This window comes from Microcaecilia unicolor, chromosome 6 (assembly GCF_901765095.1).
Source record: "Microcaecilia unicolor chromosome 6, aMicUni1.1, whole genome shotgun sequence".
Classification (NCBI taxonomy): Eukaryota; Metazoa; Chordata; class Amphibia; order Gymnophiona; family Siphonopidae; genus Microcaecilia; species Microcaecilia unicolor.
This window is the reverse complement of record NC_044036.1, coordinates 250845938-250865694: the sequence shown is the minus strand read 5'-3', so window position 1 is coordinate 250865694 and position 19757 is coordinate 250845938. Positions and strand designations below refer to the sequence as shown.

Here is a 19757-nt window from a genome sequence, read left to right as displayed (position 1 = left end):
TAGTCTTTACTGAGCAAAGAGGAGATGGATGAGCCCAAAGGGATGAAAGGAAGACAGCAAGAATGATAATGAATGCTAGTAAAAGAGGAACCGATATGACGATGCATGGCTGAATAATGGGTATCAGCACATACAGGGAATAACTGTATGTGCGCATCAACAAGCATAACACAGAGCAGGTAGAAACAGTAACATGACATTACCCCAAGAAACTCCTAGAGAGAGAGATTCCAGCAACAGGAAAACAAAGAAAGAGCTTACAGTCAGTGAGAGACACACACACACACACAAGCAGAGAGGCAGGAATATAAATCACAACACCAATCAATATCAACATATTCTTCTACAGAATGATCAGAACCAAACAGTAAATCAAACATGTGGCACAGACACACCCTTTGGATGCAACAAAACCACAAGTGCCTCTGGATAGTTACCATTTCTGTGGGGGGAAAAACAATTCACATTCATTAGGATATCATTTTACAACTAATTCAATTCTTTGATCATTTATAATTAACAAGAAACCTAGAAACATAACCCCATTTTAGATAAAAATGTATTTAGTCATTTACTGCAAAATTGACTAACAGTTGTTAACAGCACAGGACACCAACATAATTTTCCCTTTTTTTTATTGAAGGAAACAAATACTTGACCCTGGGTTGATTTGCATACACTGCCTCCATTATACGCAAATCTCTTTCATGCATATTCATTGTGGATATCCTGAAAACCTGACTTGTAAGGGGTACCCCAGGACTGGACTTGGGAAACACTGCTATAAACTATACTAGTGCTGAATGTTCCCAGTGCTCCCTTTTTTCTGACCCCCAAAATTCTATGTGGGATATATTTTAACTGGACATAATCTACTAGGTCAGCAGAAGAAAAATTTCAGACATCAAGATTTGCCAGTTAACTTTCAAATGATGCTTTGAATCAGAGGCGTAGCCAGACCTTGGCGAGAGGGGGGTCCAGAGTCCAAGGTGGGGGGGCAAATTTTAGCCCGCCTACCTCAGCCACCGACCTCCCCACAGCCACTGTCGACCCTCCCCTGCCACTTTCGACCCCCCCCACCATTCCTCCCCTGACACTTTCGACTCCCCCCTGCTGCCACTGCAAGGTACTTTTACTGGCGGGGGTCCCAAACCCCTGGCAGCGCGTTCGCTGACCTGTGCTGTGAGTCCTGACATCCTGCATGTTCCTTTAAGTGAAACTGAGCACTGAGGAACTTGCAGGATGTGCTGGACGTCAGGACTCACAACACAGATCAGTGAACATGCTGGAGACCAGCGATGAAGACTAAGGCTGGCAGGGGTTTGGGACCCCCGCCAGCAAAGGTACCTTGCGGTGGCAGCGGCAGGGGAGGGGTCGTAAGTGGTGGGGCCAGGACTAAATCTGTGGGGACCCATGTCCCCATGACCCAACTAGCTACGCCCCTGCTTTGAATGTTAATATCAGTGTCTTAAAGTGATTTAGAAATGGTGATGGTGAATCTATAATCTAAAGCGAAGTTAACGATAGGTCTTATTCAATCATCCCCTGCTCTTCTTGAGCCCTAATGGATGGGCATGATATTCCTAGATGGCTGGTGCCTTACATACCTCTGCTATGTTACTGCTTAAAACCAACATAGATGAGGTATATAAAGGTGCCTTTGCAGCTAGTACTTTTCAAACAATATTTTCAGCTTTGACTGTATTAGACATTAAAATACAGATTAGTCCTATGGTTTGGTCATGACACTGGATATTATAGGACAGGAGACTTAGGCTCCAGTTGTCTATCTGATATGACTGGTTAGAACAGAAGCTCATTATCACCAGGATGTACTGAACTCAGAGGACAGGAAAGACAATTGCTGTTATTGGGTGACCCCCTTCTAGAAGAAGAAGAATGGAGCAAAGAGGTTTACTTCTTCTGCATCCTTCAGCCAGTCAGGGCTCTTGAGTTGCCCCAACATGCCATCCAGGATGGTGGTATAAAAGTAGAAGAAAGAAGAAAATGCAAGTCTACCTGTTCTATACTAAGAGGCAGTGTTGATGTGAATAAAGTAATTTTGCATGAGTTAATACAATCAAAATATAAAGTTAATTCAGGGATTCCAGATACTGGACATGGAAGCACTGTTTATCATGTATTTAACAATAAGATTTAATATGCAGGTGACAGTAACAGCATGTACAGAATAATGTACCTTCTCTCTGTAGGAAAAAATCTAAAAAAAAAAACTATCTACATCAGTGATGATTTGAAATGATAGAGTTAAAGTTATGAAGAGATGACTTACGAGAATGCAAAAGCAACAAGTGCACCGCTAACCACAATGAAATCCAAGATATTCCACAGGTCCCGGAAGTAGGCACCAGGATGAAGCAAAAGTCCCAGATCAATCATCTGTGGGTAGAAATTAAAAGGCAAATAATATAAAATATTACTGCAATGCTAAATGTAGCATTCCGTATTTGAGACAAAGGGGGTGGGACGAAGTTGGACCAAATTACATCTACTCCATTCTCAAGTCACCTAAACTCTCCATTTGTCCCAGGATTTGAATCACCTAAGCATTTTCCAGTGGCTCATTGTACAAAGGGTTTCTAGAACAGTGGACTTCATTGAAAACTGCAAATCTCCGCAACAGATGGAGTTTTGGAAAAGGTTGGAGAGCTGAGATGGTTGAGGCTTTTGTACTTATTTGATTGAATTATTTGTGCAGGCGTATGAAAAAGACCTTAATTAGGGGGGTTAAAAAACTGATCTTCAAATAAAAAGAGACATCTAATGAGACTGTATGCACATTACACAAGGAGATACTCCTGGATGTAAAGCCAATTAACTTTAGGGTACTGTTGCAGTATAGCATATTTGAGCAGTTATTAGGAAAGGAAAAATTAAATGAAAAAAAAAATGTTAGGTATCAACTCAAAGAAAAGCAACATGGAGACTGAACTAACTGATTTTTCAGTGGGAAGTGTTGTGGCAGGTTTCTCATTGTGTCTCTATATGCATATCACATATTGACACTAGATTCAAGATACTCTTTCAGTCCATCTCACACCAGCTTTGCTGCACTCAACACAGTAAAATATCCCTGATGCATGTTGGTGGGACTGCAGTGAGATGGGATCATTTCATTTAAACATACTTGAATGGCCTGCTCACACATACAACCCCACAGATTTTGAGGCAAATTAATAAAATCATAGGTTCACAATCTCACCATAGATATGATTATGCAAGTTTATTTCAGAGGGAGGGCAGATGGGATCACTGCCAGAATGAGGGTGCAACAACTAGCTCCATTAGAGGGAGAGGAATGGAGGACAAGATGATTATTAAAAATATGAATTTGTCATAGTTCTGAGGTACACTGTGCAGATAAAACATAGCTAACAGCTGGAAATTAAACTGCAAGTCTTACTTATTTCTAGGCAAACAAATATTTTATTCCCATGTTTTCCTTTTCTATTAGCTGTCACTCCAGTCAGCATATCTAAGGTAATTCAAGTACCTTTGCCCACCAGCTGAAAAATCTCCCCAAGAGTTTTTCCTCAGCACTGCTTCTTTAGCCAATCATTGCAGTGATGCCAGCTACCTTCCCACTCACCCTGGGATGGAGCTCCCCGCTAGGCCACGGGATTCACATAATTCTGAGGCTGAGCTATGAGCCCAGTCAAACAACCACATTTTTGCTTCTTTGCTTTATCTCCAGAGGACTTGTTTTATGTTTTATGGCAGAGCCTTTTCTTTCCCTTAGGCTAATGATGGAAAATAAAGCTGCGACCAAACAGACCTGTGTGTCTTTCTGACATCTTGTAAAGCATTAGCATTACAACTTGTATTCATGTAATTTTCAATGACTCCACAAACAACCCAGCAGCTCACAATAGTAGGAGGTAGTACTTAGATTGAAAGAATTGCTGGAAATGATCTCTCCTGTGTTGCTGATGTATAGATTACTGACAAGTGTTTACAGAATTGCCCTAAGATTCTGTGATAAGGCTGCTACTGTATAATGCAACTTTAAAACCACTAGATGTGTGACCAGTCTTTACAAAAATGACTCACTTGATGTAAAGTGTATCAGCACATTGCCCAGGAGAACACCTTAAATTATCAATTCACACGGGCTGCTGCTGTATGTGTGTGTTCATAAGGTAAATCTTAATCTCTTCCACAAATGTTTTGCAACATATGCACATGCTGACAGGAGTTTTTATAGATGCCTGTAAAACTTGTCAATAAATTATCAACCGATCTGCTAGCCTGGCATCACAGTTGCTGATTGCTGCATTTAAAATAACAAAATTGACACATTTTTGGGTGGGATCCAACACAGCCATGACAGCAGGATACTCTGAAGCTGCTGCTGTGCTCTTAACTGCCCCATGTTTTGGTTTGAGATTTCTTTTCAGCTTTCTTTTCAGTGGAGAAGTGCAAGGGTGAAACTTGCCCTTACCCATCTGCAGACACTTGAGCCATGGAGCATTATTAATTATGGCAATGTAGTAATAAGAAAGGTTCTCTTGTATTCCCTCTGTTTTCTTGTCATCTGGTTCCAATGTGATCTTTAGCCTAGTTGTGATATAACTGGCTACATAGACCATGGATAACTGAGGAGATGGAGGAAACTTCTTCCCAGCCCGGCAAGTATTCTACAGTGGTGGTTGTGTTTCACCAGCATTCACGGAGTCCTCCATAGGGATGTGGCTCCAGTGGCAAACCTTTCTTTAGGGCTCAAGCTGGATGTGGCAAGCTATGAGAGGACTGTTTTGGAACTGGAAAATGTACTGTGTTCCACTACTGCAGCTGTAGAACAGCAGAAAAGCTCACTCCTAGTCAGGGAGAACATAGAAATGTATCTTATTTGATCCTCTGCAAGTGGAAAGTCAGGATGAGAAGTTGGTGATCCACCTTTTTTGACTCAAGATATTTCTCAAAACATTCAATTTGGGATGAACCCTATAGGCCAAAATTCTATATATGGCACTAAGTCAGCATTGATAAATTTTCGCACTAGACGCTATTCTATAAATGGTGCTCAGAGTTGGGCACAGTTTATAACAGTGTTTCCCAAGTCCAGTTCCAGAGTACCCATTGCTAGTCAGGTTTTCAGGATATCCACAATGAATATACATGAACTTGATTTGCAAACACTGCCTCCATTATATGCAAATCTCTTTCATGCATATTCATTGTGGATATCCTGAAAACCTGACTGTCAAGGGGTAATCCAGGACACACTGGCTTATAGAATAGCATTTGGCACCAGGTTCTGCTCCCAATTTTAGGCATGAGGATTTAGTGCAAATTCTTTCATTTCAACCTTTTGGAGGAGGGTAGGGCTCTCTTGTGGTGGGATGCTTTTAAGGCTACTATTCAGGGACACATAATTAGTTATTCCGCCATGGAAAATCGCAGGCACAGAAGAGAGATGGTTGATAAAACTACTAAAATCAAAATACTGGAAAATAAGTTCATTGTAGATAATGATCCGACGACTCTTTCGTGCTTGCAGAACTTAAAGTATGATTTTAACACGACCCTTTCCAAAGAGGCATTGCACCTGATTCATACTCATAAATCGACCCTATATGCAGAGAGTAATAAAGCAAGCCACCTTCTTGCGCAATATCTCAAAACTAAACGAAGCAGGAATAGGATCTCGCAAATAGTTGACTCCGCGGAGGTCATACATACCTCTGATGAAGCTATTGCTCAACAATTTCCACTTATACTATAATAATTTATATGCCTCTGAGGTTCCCTTTTCCACAGGATCCTTTGGGGACTTTGGGAACCATCTTGATAGGCCTCTAATTGACTTGTCTCAAAACCACACTTTAGAACAACCCTTCTCCCATCAGGAAATACTGGAAGCTATTCATTCTCTTTATACAGGTAAATCACCAGGGAATGATGGTTTCACTGTAGAATTCTATCAGAAGTTTGCAGATCTTCTGGCACCCAAGTTGAATATCATATATAATTCGCTCTTATTACATGAGGGTCAAACTGGCTCCTTCTATCAATCAACTATTATTGTAATACCCAAACCAGACAGAGATCTAAAGTTGAGAATTATAGACCTATTTCTTTAAATTAACAAAGATAATAGAATATATGCAAAATCTTTGGCTCTGCGTCTGCAACATATTGTTCCTGATATAATTCATTGAGATCAAAATGGGTTTATGGTCGATAGATAATTCTAGGCTTTTTTGGAATATCCTAGCGCATGTCGAGGGCTCCTGTGAACTGTTTATAGCGGTATCCATTGACGCTGAGAAGGCCTTCGATAGAATTGAATGGGATTACTTGTTCCATACTTTGGCTTGGTTTAATTTTAGCCCCTCCTTTATTAAAATGATAACAATTTTATATACTAATCCGATGGCTTCAATCCCAGTGAATGGTAATAATTCTCAACTTTTTCCCCTTAGAAGAGGCACTAAACAAGGCTGTCCATTATCTCCTATCCTTTTCAATATTGCTTTAGAACCATTGGCTATAGCTATTCGGGCTCATTCGAATATTTCTGGTGTATCTGTAGGACAGGAGATGTTCAAACTTTCAATTTATGCTGATGATATATTGTTATATACTACACCAAATTCTCTTCCCAGTATATTGGATGTCATCAATTCTTTTTCCTCTCTGTCTGGTTATAAAATAAATTGGTCCAAATCAGCTGTAATGCTGCTAAATTCACTAGTGCATAGATCTCAGATTTCTCACTTCCCATTTTCCTGGGAGCCTAATAAACTTAAATATAAGGGCGTATGGTATTCAAAGTCAGTGGATCAGACTATCCAGCTTATAATCGAACGAGAATAACGCCCAAGTTCCGACCTAAATCGGGAGATGGGCGTTCTTCTCACAAAAACAAATAAAGCGGTATAATCGAAAGCCGAACTTTGGACGCTTTCAACTGCACTCCGTCGCGGATGCGGACAAAGTGGACGGGGGCGTATCGAAGGCGTGTCGAAGGCGGAACTGGGGCGTGGTTATCGGGCGAACAGAGATGGGCGCCCTTCGCCGATACTGGAACAGTTTTGAGCTAGAATTTAGGACACTTTTCCTGGACCCTGTTTTTTGACGAATAAGGCCCCCAAAAGTGCCCTAAATGACCAGATGACCCCCAGAGGGAGTCGGGGATGACCTCCCCTGACTCCCCCAGTGGTCACTAACCCCCTCCCATCACAACAAATGATGTTTCACAACTTTTTACTTTCACCCTCAAATGTCATACCCTCCTCCCAAGCAGCAGTATGCAGGTCCCTGGAGCAGTTGTTAGGGGGTGCAGTGGACGTCAGGCAGGTGGACCCAGGCCCATCCCCCCCCCCTACCTGTTACAATTGTGCTGCTTAGTGCTACTAGTCGTCCAACCCCCCCCAAACCCACTGTACCCACATGTAGGTGTCCCCCTTCACCCCTTAGGGCTATAGTAATGGTGTAGACTTGTGGGCAGTGGGTTTTGAGGGGGATTTGGGGGGCTCAACACCCAAGGGAAGGGTGCTATGCACCTGGGAGCTCTTTTACCTTTTATTTGGTTTTTGTAAAAGTGCCCCCTAGGGTGCCCGGTTGGTGTCCTGGCATGTGAGGGGGACCAGTGCACTATGAATCCTGGCCCCTCCCACGAACAAATGCCTTGGATTTATTCGTTTTTGAGCTGGGCGATTTCATATTCCATTATCGCTGAAAAGCAAAAACGCCCAGCTCACACCTTGACGAATAAAACATGGGCGTCTTTTTCTTTTAAAAAATACGATCCGCCCCGCCCCTTCACGGACCCGTTCTCGGAGATAAACGCCCATGGAGATAGGCATTTCCGTTCGATTATGCCCCTCCACGGCTCTTATTAAAGACCAAATCTTAAATTTAACCTCTTCAATTTTGAATTTATGGTTTCTACTTTATTTAACGTGGTGGGGGAAGGATAGAGCTATTAAGATGGTTCTAGCTCCAAAGTTAAATTACATTTTTAGTATGACCCCCCTCTCTTTTCCAAATACACTCTATAATACGATTGACACCCTATTAATTAAGTTTCTTTGGAGACAAAAACCCCCTCTTATTTCACTTAAGAAACTTAAGCTACCAAAGCATTTGAGAGGACTTAATGAACCTGATTTTAAAAACTATCACATTGCCTTTCAACTTACACAGTCTCTAAGGTGGTTCCAAAGGGAATTCTCTCATCTCACGCCCAGATGGCAGATTTTTGAGGCCGCCTTGGTGCACCCTTGCCCTTTAAATCTTCTCCCTTACACAGATTTGTATCCATATACCAAATGCCTTAGGCTGTTAAAAGCCTCTGCTTCTACTATCCGTACATTTAGAGCTGGTCTTGGATATAGCACTAACTCACTGGAAGATGTCTCTCTCTGGTATAACTCTGCCTTTCCCACGGTTCTCCTGCAGTCTCAAAGGCTGGAGTGGACAGGAAAGGGTATATGGTTATTATCTCACCTATATATTGCTGGTAATCTGTTATCACCGGATGCTTTATCTACATTATATGATGTCTCCTTAATAGATTCACAAGTGTGGAAGGACATAGCTCGATATATTTTGACCTTTCAGGTCTCTAATTCTCTTTTAACTACTCTTTCTGATTTTGTCTCCTTCTGCCGTAGCATTGCAACAGGTAGAAGGAAGGCATCTCTATTATATAAAAAACTTCAGGATTTATATGTTGATACTGTTGCTCCATTTAGGCTGTCTTGGGAAAAGGATTTGAGTTTAGACACATCTGACTTTGATTGGTACACCTTTTGGGTTAATTCAATGCGTCCTACTAAATCAGCAGCGATATCCCAATCCTCTTATTTTATATTCCACAGAGCCTACTGGACCCCTGCTAGAGTAGCAAGGATCACTAAAAGTGTTACCTACAAATGTTGGTCTTGTCAAGGACCGGATGGGTCACTAGCACACATGGTTTTTTTCTGTAAGAACGTTAGAGCATACTGGCAACTTATTTGGGCAAAAATGTGTCTTGTTTTTCATCTGCCTATGTCGACAGCAATCTCTTATGAAATAGTGATTCTGAGAGCCTCTTCTCCTACTATCTCTATTTTGGAAACGGATAAGAAATCGTTCAAAATCCTATTAGCTGTTGCCTTGCATTTAATTGTTTTCAATTGGAAAAATAATGTACATTTAAATTATAAATAATGGTGGAGCTGTATATGTGTGATCAGAAAATATGAAATGATTCTGGCTCACAAACACCATAGAGTTAAGTCTGTTTTAAAGACCTGGGCCCCCTTAGATTTATTTTGTCAAGATCCTCCTGGCACTAACTGACCTTGTATATTCATGCTGGTATCTAAGGATGGAACGCTGATAATGCTCTGTTCTTTTATTTCAGCTTCTTTTATTTGCCATGGATTGTTGGTATTGTTTGATTTTCTGTCTGTATTATGTTTTGAAAAATAAAACCTTTAATAAAAATATGAAAAAATAAATAAATAAATTACACGCGGATCTCCCTTATTCTAAATTCCAGGAATGCCGCTGATCCATCCATGCCCTTCCCCTCCCATGGCTGTGCCCCCTTTTCAGATCCACGCATAAAATTTATGCACAGATTCTGGTGACTAAAAATGTGCATACAAATTTTAATTAATGTCAATCAGCACCCAATTATCAGTGCTAATTGGTTTGTTATTCAATTAAATTGCACACAGAAATTAGACATGCACCCAAACTTCTGTGCACAATTTTGTGTGCCATATATAGAATGGCAATTCTATAAGGTGTGCCTAAATTTAGGCACCATTCACTTGCACCAATTTACAGAATAGGTGCACTGAAAGGGCCAGATTCTGTAAATGGTGTCTAAAATATAGATTCACCCACAAAAAAGCACTTAGCACTATTCTATAAACCGCTCCTAAAGTTAGGCATGGTTTATAGAATAGTGCATAGGGTAGGGGAACACGCCTACATTTAGGTACAGTCAGTGGTGGGTAGGGAGAAGCCCTGTTGCATTTAACAACCGGCTTGCAAAATCTTTAAAAACTTAACAACCGGCTCTTGCGAGCCAGTGCGAGCTTGCTCCAGCACACCACTGGGTAAAGCCATTTATGCCACTGAAAACCTGTTGTAAATACCTGTGCTTAAATGTAGGCACGGTCCCCCAAATTCTATAACCACACATGTAAGTTTGAGTAATGCCCCTGAAATGCCCACACACCTCCCCTTGCTGCACCCCCTTATCAGCTACACGTTAGAACTTATGCATGCCTCTTTTTAGAATACGCCTAAAAAGAAGCACGCATAAATTCCAATTATTGCTAATTAGTGATGATAATTGGTTGTTATCGGCCAGTTATCATCACTGATTGGCTCATTACTCAATTAAGGTGCACTCACAAATTGAGCGCGTGTCCAATTTAATGCATGCTACTTGCCGCCCCTTATATAGAATCCGGGGGAAAATATGTAAATGATGTCACTAATTATCAGTTATGTGTGTATGTGCTAAGAGATATTCTATAAAATATGCACTAAAATCAATTACCTTGTAGGTAGGAGGGTATAAACATGGGTGGAGTATGGGTGGGTTGTCGGTGTGTCTCTGAGAAATGCACATAACTTACAAAATACTATATGTTATGTGCACTTCAGAGTACACTTAAGCAGAAACAATTATGCATGGCATTGACTTGGTATAACTGTTGGTGCCTACCTTTAGATGCACGTGCTGAGTTATGCTAGTATTCTATCATGGCATCTTGGCACCAAGATTCTGTTATAGAATTGGCACTCATGCATGGCATTGATTTGCCTAAATCTTGGCACCAATTTATAGAATTGTCACCTGTGTCTCCAAATAAGATCACAATGGAAACACTTTGCTTCAAGAACATAAACACTTAAGAAAAAGCCATGCTGGATCAATCAAGGTCCATCTAGCTCAGCATCCTGCCTCTGACCCTAGGAAGTCACAAACAGTAGATCTGCTTCTCTTAGTCCATTTCCAGTGATGAGCAATGGCTCTCCCAAGTCTACCTAGCTAAACAAATGTATGGACTTTTCCTCCAGGAACTTCTGCAAACCTCTTTTGAGCTCACCACGTTAGTCACTTTGGCCACATTTTCCAGCAACAGGTTCCACAATGTAATTATGTTCTACATGAAAAAAAATCTTCTACACTTTCAGCCTTCTGGTCATTAAGAGCATGGGGTGTCCTATTGTTTCTCTGTTGTTTGACAGGATAAATCCTTTAAAAATTAATTGGAAGGATTTGAAGTAATTTTTATTTTTATGCTAACCTAGATTAAATCAAATAATAAAAGAAAATATATAATCCTGGCAACTACATTGAAATATATCAATGCATGTATATCCAAATCTCATTTAGTATGACAATATTTCTAACCTTTTACCTCTACTAAACAAATTATATTAGATTATTAAATTGTGTGAAATGTGCACAGAAACAAAATAAATATGACTACTCACAAAAAAACAAGGTCACTGTTACCTATCATTGTATACAGTTCTCAATTTGAGCTGGTTTAGCCTATTTCTCTCTTGGATAATAATGAATGACCACAAAACTTCTTGCCGTCACAATGATCCACCTCATTTCCAAATGGTCACACTGCCACTACCAATTCTGCATGGTCTTCAAAATAAAAGTAAAATCTTTCCACAGAGTTCAATGCAGGCAATAATGTTGATAGATTCAGTACCATGCTCCAAAGTCAAAATAAGTCTGTAGTGTGACCTTGACTCCATGATCTTCTCGTGAGTCCGGCGAGGAGACTCCAAAAACAGATCGGGATGGGGATGGTCGAACTCCGAGGCATAGCTGTCCCACAGTACCTCAAAGACCCAATGGTCTGTGGCAATCCGGGCCCACCTCTGATGAAAGTAACGCAGCCCTGATCCTAAGGCGCCTTCACTGGGAGAAGCAGGACCGTCCTGTGGAAAGGGATCTAGAGTTATGACTCTCCCCCAGTGACCCCTTCAAAAGGACTGCACCCTCTGGAAAAAAACAACCATGATGTGCTCCACCCATCTTGCCAGGTCTATAGCGCTGAGCATTACTTAGCCAACACCAGACTGCCGACAAATGTTCCATGGCCCTGGACTGGTCTTCAGACAAATAAGGAACCTTGGCTTTCCCTAAGCCTTTAACAAATCCAGTTCCTCTGCAAAGAGCATGGAACCCTTAAAAGGTAGAGAACAGAGTTTAGCTTTCAAAGCTGCATCTGCTGCCCAACCAATCAGCAACAGCATTCTTCAGGTGGCTACCACAAAGGTCATATTCTTAGCCAAAGCCCAAAGTAAACCATAAAGGGCGTCCACCAAGAATGAAAAACCCATCTCTAACTTTGCCACATCCTAATCAACTAAGGCTCTATCCAGAACTGTTCCGCCCAGTGAAAACAAGCCCTGGCCACAAGACCACTACACAAGGCCACCTGCAAGGCCAGCACTGACAAGTCAAAGCTCTTCTTCAAAAGAGACTCCATCTTCTGATCCTTAAGAGCCACACCACCATCCACTGAAATCGTGGTCTTCTTGGTGACCGCAGTGACCAGACATCCACCGTAGGGGGCTGCAAATCCCTATTCACAGCCGGAATTGGATACAGCTTAGTCACTGCATGCACTACCTTACTAGGCATTTCAGGAGAAGCACATGCTGTGTGAACCATCTCGCGGAGATCCTGATTCATAGGGAACGTTTTTGAGGGCTGCCCAACCTCCCAAACCAAAGGGTCTATCCTACCTAAGAGAATCAGGCTCTGGAGGTTCCTCCTTAAATATGAGCACTGACACAACCTGTGAAATGAGCTCTGCCAGTTCTTCCCGATGAAAAATGCAAGCCACTGAGGGATCCTCCCCAGGAGGGAACTGCTCCATCCCAAAATCTAGAAAAACCAGTCTCTCGTCCTCCAAATCACTGAGGTCCTCCTCAGAGAGTGGAGAAGCCAGAGCCTCCAGGTCCTCCTCTAGAACCTAGGCCACTTAGAAGCCAGATCCTGGGAACGCAGAAAGCTAGGTAATTCTCCCAGAGAGGCCTCCGCAGGACCTCCTGACTGCCAGGCCAGGTAGAAGGCCCAATTAAATTCCAGAGGGAACCCTGTGTCACTCCTTTCCTGTTGTTCCCCCACTGTTGCGATCAATCCACTGGGGCGGTGGGGGGGGGGGGGGGGTTCCTCAGGACTGAGGAGCGGAGGCTGGTCATCAACATGGGAAGCACCAGCAATAGTGTCAGTTCCCACCAAAACTGCAACTGATGCAGCGGTTGCCCCCACCTCAGCAGCCGCATCGGCAGCCAAATGGGACAGAAATGCTACTACAAAAGCCTCCTTGAGTGTGCCACCCTTCTCCTGTGAACCAGAGGGTTCAGGCTCTCCACACAGACAGCAGCGTGAACCCAGAGACTCCAACCCTTGGCATCTGCACGCCCTGCAGCAATGGAGCCTGGAAGCCATTAGACATGCATTACCTTTGCCTCAGTCCTCCAAAGTGCTAACTGCCACAAAGATCTGGCAGCCCAGAGGACTGCACTGCACTGCCAAGGAGCCTCTACTCCCCCATGAAAGGTGTGCTTCCACCGCAGCAGAGGTCAGTGTTCCAGATTCCGCTCCTTTTTGTCTTTTTTTTTCCCAAACAGTTGCTGATGAATGTGGGCAGCTCTTAAGGCTCCCAGTCACAACTGGGGCTGAGGCAGCAAGTCCTCCTGGCAAATCTGTCCCCAACAGCCTTACCATCTGCTGGAGGAGAGCATACCAGCTGGCAGGGAAGGGGCACAGTGCTTATGTACAAGTCTGAAGTGTGTTCTCGGTCTATCTGCTGGTAGGCGAGCATAACCCATGCATCAGTGGCTGGACCGGTCTGGAGGACTGACAAGGACTGGGGGATTAAGGAGGATTCCTCCATTAGTCATTCCTATAAATGGTCATTCTAAATGTGCACTTTCAAAATATTTGCAATGGAGCAGGTATAAATCCTAACATGCAAACTGTCCCACATATACATGTATTCCCTTTCTGAAATAGCAAATACATGTGTAAATTTTAGTTCCACCCACATCATGTGTAACAATGCATACAGATATACACATGTAAACGCCAGCTTTTTAAAATTGGTAAATGTGGGTATTTACACATGTAAATCATGAATAGGGCTTCTAAAAGAAGAAGAAACAATGGGCGTGCCAAAGCACATAAAGAGAAGAAGGCAGTATGGAGACAATGAAACACAGGAATGGAGAAAATCATCAACACTGCTATATTTCAGCAAAATGTCTGCACCAGGGGAATGAATAAATCCTTCGATATTGCCTCAGGTATATTTCACTGAAGGTGATATCAGTTCTCCAAACCACACTGAACTGGTACTCTGTATCTTCACAACTGAAGAAGATATCATATTAAGTGTTGCTATGTCAACTGATCCTCAAGCTCTATAATAAAGTGTTTAATTGTTGCCATACTGCCTTCCTATCTTTGTGTGCCTTTAAAAAAGGAGACTATGATAAAATAAGAACGGTGAAAAAACAACTTAGAGGAGCAGCTGCGAGGGTCAAAAATTTACATCAGGCGTGGATGCTGTTCAAAAACACCATTCTGGAAGCCCAGGCCAAATATATTCCGCGTATTAAAAAAGGAGAACGGAAGACCAAATGACAGCCAGCATCGTTAAAAAGTGAGGTGAAGCAAGCTATTAGAGCTAAAAGAAAATCCTTCAGAAAATGGAAGAAGGAACCGACTGAAAATAATAAGAAACAGCATAAGGAATGTCAAGTCAAATGCAAAGCGCTGATAAGGAAGGCTAAGAGGGACTATGAAAAAAAGATTGCGTTGGAGGCAAAAACACACAATAAATTTTTTTTTTAGGTATATTAAAAGCAGGAAGCCGGCAAAAGAATCGGTTGGACCGCTAGATGACTGAGGGGTAAAAGGGGTGCTCAGGGAATACAAAGCCATAGCGGAGAGGTTAAATGAATTCTTTGCTTCTGTCTTTACCGAGGAAGATTTGGGAGAGATACCGGTGCCAGAAATGGTATTCGAGGCTGACGAGTCGGAGAAACTGAATAAATTCTCTATAAACCCGGAGGATGTAATGGGGCAGTTCTACAAATTGAACAGTAGCAAATCTCCTGGACTGGATGGTATTCATCCCAGAGTACTGATAGAACTGAAAGATGAGCTTGCAGAGCTTTTGTTAGTAATATGTAATTTATCCTTAAAATTGAGTGTGGTACTGGAAGATTGGAGGGTGGTCAATGTAACGCCGATTTTTAAAAAAGGTTCCAGAGGAGATCCAGGAAATTATAGACTGGTGAGTCTGATGTCAGTGCCGGGCAAAATGGTAGAGACTATTATAAATTATAGAGCATATTCAAAAGCATGGATTAATGAGACAAAGCCAACGTGGATTTAGTGAAGGAAAATCTTGCCCCACCAATTTATTTCATTTCTTTGAAGGGGTGAACAAACATGTGGATAAAAGGTGAACTGGTTGATATTGTATATCTGGATTTTCAGAAGCTGTTTGATTAAGTACCTCATGAAAGACTCCAGAGGAAATTGGAGAGTCACGGGATAGGAGGTACTGTCCTATTGTGGATTAAAAACTGGTTAAAAAATAGAAAATAAAGAGTAGGGTTAAATGGTCAGTATTCTCAATGGAGGAGGGCAGTTAGTGGAGTTCCCCAGGGGTCTGTGTTGGGACCGCTGCTTTTTAACATATTTATAAATGACCTAGAGATGGGAGTAACTAGTAAGATAATTAAATTTGCTGTTGACACAAAGTTATTCAAAGTCGTTAAATCGCGGGAGGATTGTGAAATATTACAAGAGGACCTTACGAGACTGGGCGTCTAAATGGCAGATGAAATTTAATGTGAGGAAGTGCAAAGTGATGCATGTGGGAAACAGGAACGCAAATTATAGTTACGTCATGCAAGGTTCCACGTTAGGAGTCACTGACCAAGAAATGGATCTAGGTGTCGTCGTTGATGATATGTTAAAACCTTCTGCTCAGTGCTCTGCTGCGGCAAAGAAAGCAAATAGAATGTTAAGTATTATTAGGAAAGGAATGGAAAACAAAAATGAGGATGTTATAATGCCTTTGTATCTCTCCATGGACCATACCTCGAATATTGTGTTGAATTCTGGTTGCAGCATCTCAAAAAAGATATAGTGGAATTAGAAAAGGTGCAGAGAAGGGCAACAAAAATGATAAAGGGGGTGGGATGACTTCCCTATGAGGAAAGGCTAAAGCAGCTAGGGCTCTTCAGCTTGGAGAAAAGGCAACTGAGGGGAGATATGATAGAGGTCTATAAATTAATGAGGGGAGTTGAACGGGTAGACGTGATACTTCTGTTTACGCTTTCCAAAAATACTAGGACTAGGGGGCATGCGATGAAGCTACAAAGTAGTCAATTTAAAACGAATTGGAGAAAATGTTTCTTCACTCAACGTGTAATTAAACTCTGGAATTTGTTGCCAGAGAAGGTGGTAAAGGCGGTTAGCTTAGCAGAGTTTTAAAAAGGTTTGGACGGCTTCCTAAAGGAAAAGTCCATAGACCATTATTAAATTGGACTTGGGGAAAATCCACTATTTCTGGGATAAGCAGTATAAAATGTTTTGTACTTTTGTGGGATCTTGCCAGGTATTTGTGACCTGGATTGGCCACTATTGGAAACAGGATGCTGGGCTTGATGGACTTTTGGTCTTTCTCAGTATGGCAATACTTATGTACTTATGGCACGCTGATTGCTGCACTTTGGTGGATAGCAGCCTCTTTTTAACCCCTTCTAAAAGAAGGGCGGCTTCCTGATACTATCCATATAATTGTGAGCTGAGTTAGAGGCAAAGGTAGAGGCAACCCTGATAATTTTCTGGAGAGCGGTGATATTCAGTTGCTATCTGAATAACTCATCTATTTCATTTAGGCTTGCTCAATGGTAGGCCTAACCTAAATGGATGGCACTGGCACAGTCACCATCCTACACACGTATGCACCATCTCAAAGGTAAAGATACTTGTGAATACCTAAACACTACTACACATACTTAATATATAGATCAAGTGGCTAGTGCTGAACTCAGAGGTTTTCAACCAAGTCCTCAGGGCACACCCAGACAGTCGAGGTTTTCAGGAAATCTCCATTGAATTCAATGAATCTCAAACCTGAGCTCTCTATTCAATAATGCAGATACATTTGGAGTATGAATGAGGTATGTGAGAGTGTGAATGAGGACATTGCATTGTGAATACTATACATCTTTCTGGAGATTGATGTTCAATTAAAAGCAATAAAAATTGTAAAAAGGAGACAAGTGCAGTTCATGTGTAATAACATTGAATTCAATGGGGATATCCTAAAAACCACAACTGGCTGAGTGTACCCCAAGGACTGGGTTGAAAACCTCTGGCTTAACCTAAGCCAGTGCAGAAAATCTTGGTGTTTATCTTATCCACATTTAATTTTCAAGGCATGTCAGGGGGTCAAGGGGGAGATCCTGATTAAGATATATATATATATATATATATATATATATATATATATATATATATATATATATATATATACACATACACACACACACACCCTGGAAAGCAGGGATATGAATTAATTACTGTACATAAAGGTGATTAGTGCATAGTTAAAGTTCTAACTCATGTTAACATTTTTTTTACATAGATGTGTGAAAGAACCAGAAAGCCTGAAAATTGGGAGAACAAACATACTTTTTCCCTTTGCACATTCCTGCTGGAAAGATGGCTTTGTTAATTTTGAATGGAATATTTTTGTTTTTCTTGCATACAATTTGTTTTGCTTATACATTTTTCATGTTTTTTTATTGATAAGATATTTTCTTGTGTTATATTATAGAAAATTAGAAACATAAAAACAAGGTAAAAAATCGTACCATTTGTTTTTCTGTCTAGATTGTTTTGCAGTAAAATGTTGATGTTGTACTGAATTTGCACTGATCCAATATATAAAGGCAACACTGAAAAAGTTTTGTATTCACTGCTCAAATTTTGCTTCTAGGACAGCATATAACAGCTCACATGAAATATCTTGGGCAGCAATTTTTAGCATGCTTCTCTCACATTATTTCATTTTAAAAGCACAACTGAGGTATTAGAAAAAAGCCTCTCCGGCTCCAAAGATTAGGTACTCATCTCTAATCAAGAGGCCTGATTCACTAAGATGATTTTCCCATTGACATACAACAGGAAAACAGTGCCTTGGTAAATTAGGCAACTTAGAAACTTGTGAAGTGGCCGTGTATTCTGCTCCACAGAGGGTGGTGGGGAGGGATGTATTCTGATGTGCAGTGAAAATTCTTCCAATAAGATGCTCACCTTTATCACCATCTCAAAGGTAAAGACGCCCGTGAATATGTAATCCATATATTTTAGAACCTAAAGCAGAAAGAAAGATTTGTATTTTATTTTCTTGATAGAGATTGAGATTTTAAGCATGTCAAGCACACATTACTTGTATAATTTCTTTCTATTAATGCATGGTGTCATCCAAATTCATAAAAAGCCTGTATAAGGTCCCAAGAAGTGCTAAGAATAAGCCAGCTCTTTTTTCTATACATAGATACTGTTTTTCTCCTGGAACATTTTACCCTCCTCAGCTCTTCCCCCAGATGTTTGTCTGGAGTGTCTATGTCCTAACTGGCCATGAAACGGGATAATGTCTCCCCTAGGTCTGAACTTTTCAGAGCTACTCTTGTGTCAGTCAACTTCACCCCTTTTTCAAATTTTGAGCACTTTATTTCTCTGTATGCCTGCATTGCACCGCCTTTCTAGGACAGGACACCTCCCTATGTCACAGCCTATCGATCAGCCACAGAGCCAGCTGAACTCTACCCTTCCTGTAGGCTTCTTTAATGTAATGGAATGAACTTGTAAACAATCACTGCACCAGGGTTCCATTGTTCAGTTTTTTATTAAACAGTAATAACAAATATTGTTGGTATAAGCTAGACTTTTTAATGGAAATGTTCATAGGATTTTAAATTGTCTAAGGGAATAAACAGCTAGAAATGTATAATTTATGTTGAGTATAATTGATGAGTTTCTATTAAAAATGCTTTTCTCTATACCTATATCTATCTATCTATCTATCTATCTATCTATCTATCTATCTATCTATATATAAAGATACATAGATAGATACACATATACAAGTGGAAACATGTGAAAATGTTTTTCAAAAACATTTTGGCTTCACTCTCTGTTGTCCAATTCTGTGCATTCTCCTTCTGGGTTCTGAAACAGCAGGCCCTACATTATTCTGAGTGCTCCTAAAACCCAGTTGAACCCCCAGCATTGCGTATTTTTTTGTTCCTCAACATATATCAAATGGTGAAGCCTACTAGATCCAGGACTAACCATTCTCTACAGTCAGACATCTGTCCTCTTACCAACTTCTAGGTTCTCTCTTTAGTTCTTTCATCCACCTTCCTCTCCTGCCCTCTCCATTATTTCCCTCAGGTACCTCCTACCATGGGTGATCAAATTCTTTTCTTTCTCCCATCCTATATGGTCCAGTTCCCTCTATATAACCCTATCCTCCCATCGTTCTCTCAAGATCCTCCTTCTTGTCTTTCTCCCGAGCATATTTATATATTTTGATTTTGCTCACACCTTTTCAAGGTGAGTTACAGTCAGATACAATAGGTATTTCCCATCCCTAGAGGGCTCATAATCTAAGTTTGTATCTGAGGCAATGGACAGTTAAGTGACTTGC

The 19757-nt window shown here is 41.1% G+C and overlaps 1 protein-coding gene across 1 annotated transcript in view; it reads right to left on the bottom strand.

The window, feature by feature from the left end:
* The window catches only part of CACNA1B (calcium voltage-gated channel subunit alpha1 B), a 1447778-nt gene that overhangs the window by 331998 nt on the left and 1096023 nt on the right, over positions 1–19757 (bottom strand). Inside the window, exons 23-24 of the mRNA XM_030207102.1 lie at positions 18359–18418; positions 2294–2400 (exon numbers count right to left, since the gene is read on the bottom strand). Of these exons, the coding sequence (XP_030062962.1) occupies positions 2294–2400; positions 18359–18418 (167 nt within the window). The remainder of the gene's footprint in view (positions 1–2293; positions 2401–18358; positions 18419–19757) is intronic.